Source organism: Vombatus ursinus, unplaced genomic scaffold (genome assembly GCF_900497805.2).
Source record: "Vombatus ursinus unplaced genomic scaffold, bare-nosed wombat genome assembly UNPS02008674.1, whole genome shotgun sequence".
Classification (NCBI taxonomy): Eukaryota; Metazoa; Chordata; class Mammalia; order Diprotodontia; family Vombatidae; genus Vombatus; species Vombatus ursinus.
This window is the reverse complement of record NW_020948452.1, coordinates 1-5034: the sequence shown is the minus strand read 5'-3', so window position 1 is coordinate 5034 and position 5034 is coordinate 1. Positions and strand designations below refer to the sequence as shown.

Genomic DNA, 5034 nt, shown 5'->3' with positions numbered 1-5034 from the left:
TGGGGGAGAGGGGAGCAGCAGTGCTCTTTACTCCTCCTTCCACCCTTTGGGAGCTCCCTCTACTGATAAAATCACAGGACCAGTAAAACACACAACGAAACACCCTATAAAACTTAAGCTGCATACCTCACAATATAGTGAAGAAGAGGTGTTGTAAACCTTATCTTTGTGTCTTCAACACTTAGCAAATGCCTGACTTATAGCAGAAGCTTAAACAATGGGCAGCAAAGTGGCACTGTGAATAGAATGCTGGGCCTGGAGTCTGGAAGACTCCTCTTTCTGAGTTCAAAGCTGCCCTTGGATGCTTACCAGCTGTGTGACTCTGGGCAAGTCATTTAACTGTTTGCCTCAGTTTCCTCATCAGTGAAATGAGCTGCAGAAGGAAATGGTGAAACACTCCAGTGTTTTTGCCAAGAGAACCCCAAATTAGGTTATGAAAAATCCAACATGACTGAACAATAGAAAGCTAAACAATGCTTGTTTGTTGACTGACTGACGATGAGTGCATGAAGCCATAAGGGATCAGTGATTTTGTCAGCATAGGGAACACACTATGATTAAGTAGCTAGAGATCCTAGGGAGTTTTCTGTTGCATAGTGATGTGCATGGGGTCAGCAAATTTTATCTATACTTCAACTCATTTCAACTGACTTTTTTTTTTTTTTTTTAGCTATGCACCTCACCATGGTATGGAGTTACTCAGGGTTCTTAAAGATTATGCCATGACTTTGTAAGATCTGGCAAAAAAATTTGGCGGAAGGGAGGAGATGAAAATTAGGATTTCCCATGATCCCCACTCCCTAAAAAAAGGGAGAAGGAAATCCAAAGGCAATCAGAGCAAGAGAGCTTTGAAAGCAACATGTTGAATTTATTACATACTTAAAGAAAAACAAGTTCTATGTAACATAGATTTGCAATTGCATATCCAGGCTTCTTTTGTTCTTATAAGTATATGGAAATGTTCATTTTTTAAGAGGTATTTGTCATCTTTGGAATAAAAATAAAATAAAATTTAAAAAGTAATCGATTGGTAGTTTGATATGGTATAGAATAAAGTAAATTAATTTAAATATCATTATCATTTTTATGTTATTGTCATGGCCTAACCACAAGTAATTAGTGTTTCTCCAGTTACTTAGGTCTGTGCATTTCTGTGAATGGTGTTTTGTAGTTGTACTTCTGTGTGTGTCTTGGTAGGTGGATTTATTTATATTTTTTGTATTCTATAGTTATTTTGAATGGAATTCCTCTAATTTGCCTGATGGGTTTTGTTAGTAACATACAGAGATGCTGATAATTATTGTGGGTTTATTTTATATCTTGATACTTTTCTGGTTATTGTGCCAAATGTCTTTTTAGTTGACTGAGATTCTCTAAATAATCAACGTATCATTTGTAAAAGTCAGTGTTTTGTTTCCTCTTTGCTCTTGTTTATTCTCTCAATTTGTTTGTCTTATTGTTATAGCTAAGATTTCTTATGCTGTAGTGTTTGCAAATACTCCTAATTTTAATAGAAAGGCTTTTAATCTTTCTCTATGACATACAATGCTGGTTCTGGATTTTGTTTTAATTTATTTTTATTTTTGGATTTTAGATAGATAATTTACCACACTAACACAAGGTTCAGTTATCCTTATACTTTTTGGCATTTTAACAGAAATGGGTGTTGAACTTTGTAAAAAAATTTTCATCATCTATTGACATAATTATGTTTTTGAAATTATTTTAGTTATTATTACAGTCTCTTATGTTTATTTTCCCTAATTTGTCCACATTCCTTTTAGTTACTTCACAATATATTTCAATGTTGGGAGTTTGTTTTGCTTATTCCTCTTAAATCTCACCTCTTTCTTCTATCTCTATTTATTTTCTTGTTGAGTTGAATGTTTTTTCCATACCAAACTCTTGGTATATGTGGATGTGTATTCACCTTTCCTTTGTCTGGTAGAGATGAAAGGGAGGTTCATGAGATACCCATTCTTCCCACCTTTGCTGCACATTTTTATACACTTCACCTTATTATTCACTCTTATTATTTATGGTAGTGTAAGTTCTTTCTTCTTCCTCCTTTTTTTCCTCCTCATTCATTCCCATTTCCCTTCCATTTTCTCTTCTTTTAAGAACCATCCAAACAGAACACCTCCAGTCACTCAATGTTTTATATAATTTTCCCTATGACCCTTGAAGACAGGAATGTGAGAACACTTGTTTCTTTTCCTCTATTTGAATGCAAACAATTCATCAGAGAGTTTCTTCCAGTTTATAAAATAAATTTATATTTTTCTTGACTTCTGTATATGCAATTCAGAGTTTCTACTCAGCTTTGGCTTTTCATGAGGAATTCTTGATAGTCCTCTATCTCATTAAAGTTCCATCTTCTCCCCTGTAGGATTATGTTCAGTTTTGCCAAATAGATTATTCTTGATAGTAAGCTGAGGTATTGTGAGGCTCAAATGGATAGATAATGGTCCAGTCACAAGGCTTTTAGTCTACTGATGACTTATTTCATTCCTTGAGCCTACTACTACACTCCTATTGAGCTCAAGCAATGTTTATAGAGTAATACAGAGGTGTGCTGGTAAATATTTAACAACTGCACTCTCTGGAAAAAAAATGCACGTATATATATATATTTTAAATTTAATCTGCATTATTGACATTTTCATACGTCTAGAAAATCAACAAAACAATAAATCAAGTCTTGATGTATAGTGATTGCTGATTTCTGACACATAAATATTTACACTAAAAAGTTAACAATCAATTGTCAGAGCTAACTCCAGCACACCCCTTGTTGTAAGCCTTTTTCATTAACCCTGGAATATCACATTCCAAAGTTGTCCTCTATTTTATTGCGTCAGCTGCCAAACACTGTGTGTTTCTGAAGGTGGCTTCTTGGTGCTCTGACAGACCTTTTACAGGACACGAGGTATAGGGAACTCATATTTAGACAGGGGTTGAACTTGATGACTTCTGAAGTCTTTTCCAACTCTGCATTAATTGTGATCTTAAAGGTATTATTCATCTTCCAGTCAGTAACATAATCTCATATCTCTAGCTAGAGGCCATTCAATTCCCAGCTCATCACTTCGGGGTCTAGGTCACTTCAGGAGTCCTCAGCTCACACTGGTCAGTGCCTAAATTCAGTCCAGGCTCAGGCATAGCCCCACTTTGGCCTAGAGTATTTCACCTTTCACTATAGTTGGCACAGTCTTAGATCAATGGCTCAGCAAGCCTAGTATACTCTGGCAGATTTACCAAAAGATGAATCGTAGAAGGGAGCTGTACTCACCTAACAAACTATTTCCAGCTGTTTCCATAACTTACATCATTGTCAAAGAACAAAGATTGGCTACCACTGAAGATGTTCAAAAGACAGGTAGCCTGAGGCAGAAGTCCTGGCTTTGCAGATGCCTAGTTATGTGACTTTGGGCAAGTTACTACTGCCAGCCTTAGTTTCTTCATCTGTATAATGGGTGATTTTCTTGCTTGCCATTTTTCTCTCTCCCTTGGCACATAGGCTAGGAAATTACAGGGGATCTTCTTTTCATTAACTCCAAAGAATAGATACAGAATCAAGAATACCCAACACACACCAGGCAGTGACAGACACACAAATGTCTACCCCAATGGGGAGTTTATTTGGTTGAAACCATGAAGGTTGGGGCCCTACCTAAGGCACTTGTGAGCAATAGGAATAAGTTCAGGATACCACGCCACATATGCCCCAAACATGAGAATATGGGAATGCAGAGCCCCAGCATCCTGGATTCCATGATGGGGATGCTGTGGGGAGGAAGGAGTTGGCTCCTAGGGCTGAGCAGCTCCTCTTCTTCTATAAGTGCTCAAAGTTTACCTTTCACAGGGCTGGGCACTGGGCCCTGCCACTGTTCTCCTGGAAGAAGAAAACCAGGTACCTTCTATACACAGTCCTAAAGGAAGGGAGTACCTGGGACCTAGGCAAAGTATGCTATCTACTATTCTCTTCCCTTACCCCTTCTCATGCCCACAAGGACCCACGGAATTCTTGGAATGAGACATTCTTGGTTTAAGGAGCAGATGGTTTCTCCATATCTTCTACAATATTCATGGTTTCCTTACAACAGAGATTGCTTCTACTTTTTAAGACAGAGCCTGTTCCCCTTTGAAGTGTCCAGTGCAAGGCTCTGCCTCTTGGAAACTTAATGAAAATTTGTTGCTCAAGAATGCCTGCTTCCTCTAACCTCTTCCTCAGTGGTAAGTTTGGCAGGTAGGCAGGGCTGTGGGATAAGGAATGTCTTATCAATGGTAAGGGAAAGTTTCTCCAACTCACTTAGCAGATGGGCCAGCAGCTCCATCCTGTCAGAGCCAAAGAGCATGTGGGATTTGTTAGCCATATGGACCACTGTGATGGGCAATCCAAAGGCCTGGAGAAAGAGTGATCACAGTACAATACAGAAGAGACAAGAAAGAGGACCATGAAGGGTGGAAGTCAATGTTGACTTAGATTGATGAAGGGAACTGGGGTTAGGGGATCCAGTATCAATGCAGATTGCAAAAGACCACATAGGAGATAGGCAGGAGAGTCTCTGTCTTTCTGTCTCAACATTGTTTCTTTTCTATCTCATCCCTTCTTTCCCTATCCATTTCTCCCCTTTCCTTTCTTCTCTTGCATTTATTAGTTGACTAATAATGGTGAGGAATGGGAAAGTGTCATATTGGGAAGGTGGGCTTGTGGAAACAAATTCTAAGGTGTATCAGAATTCCTTACCCAGTGTCTTCAAGGATCATAAGCTGGATTTGGGACATGGGGGACCAAAGCTCCTCACCCCATATTTGCAGGCTGTATTTGTGGTCTCTCTTAGTTTCTTCTTCACCTCTTCAGTTGAACACTTTTCCAGTAGGTACTTAGCCAGTTCTTCAGAAAGTCCTGCTTTCTCTGCAGCCTGTGTAAGTGAGGTAGATGAAAGGCCATAGAGAGTGGGGTGGGAGGATTAACTTCCAGAAATGAACTCCTCCTTCTCATGGACCTCAGAAATAAAGTGTGTGTGTGTG

At 38.8% G+C, this 5034-nt stretch overlaps 1 protein-coding gene across 1 annotated transcript; it reads right to left on the bottom strand.

Moving 5' to 3' along the window:
• Nucleotides 1-2715: 2715 nt before the first annotated feature.
• LOC114034236 (glutathione S-transferase kappa 1-like) lies at nucleotides 2716-4925 on the bottom strand (the record flags this gene model as incomplete). The annotated part of the gene is made up of 3 exons (XM_027849837.1): nucleotides 2716-3895; nucleotides 4313-4406; nucleotides 4809-4925. Coding segments are annotated over 3 exons (261 nt in total), but the record flags the coding sequence as incomplete, so codon positions are not given.
• Nucleotides 4926-5034: the final 109 nt, after the last annotated feature.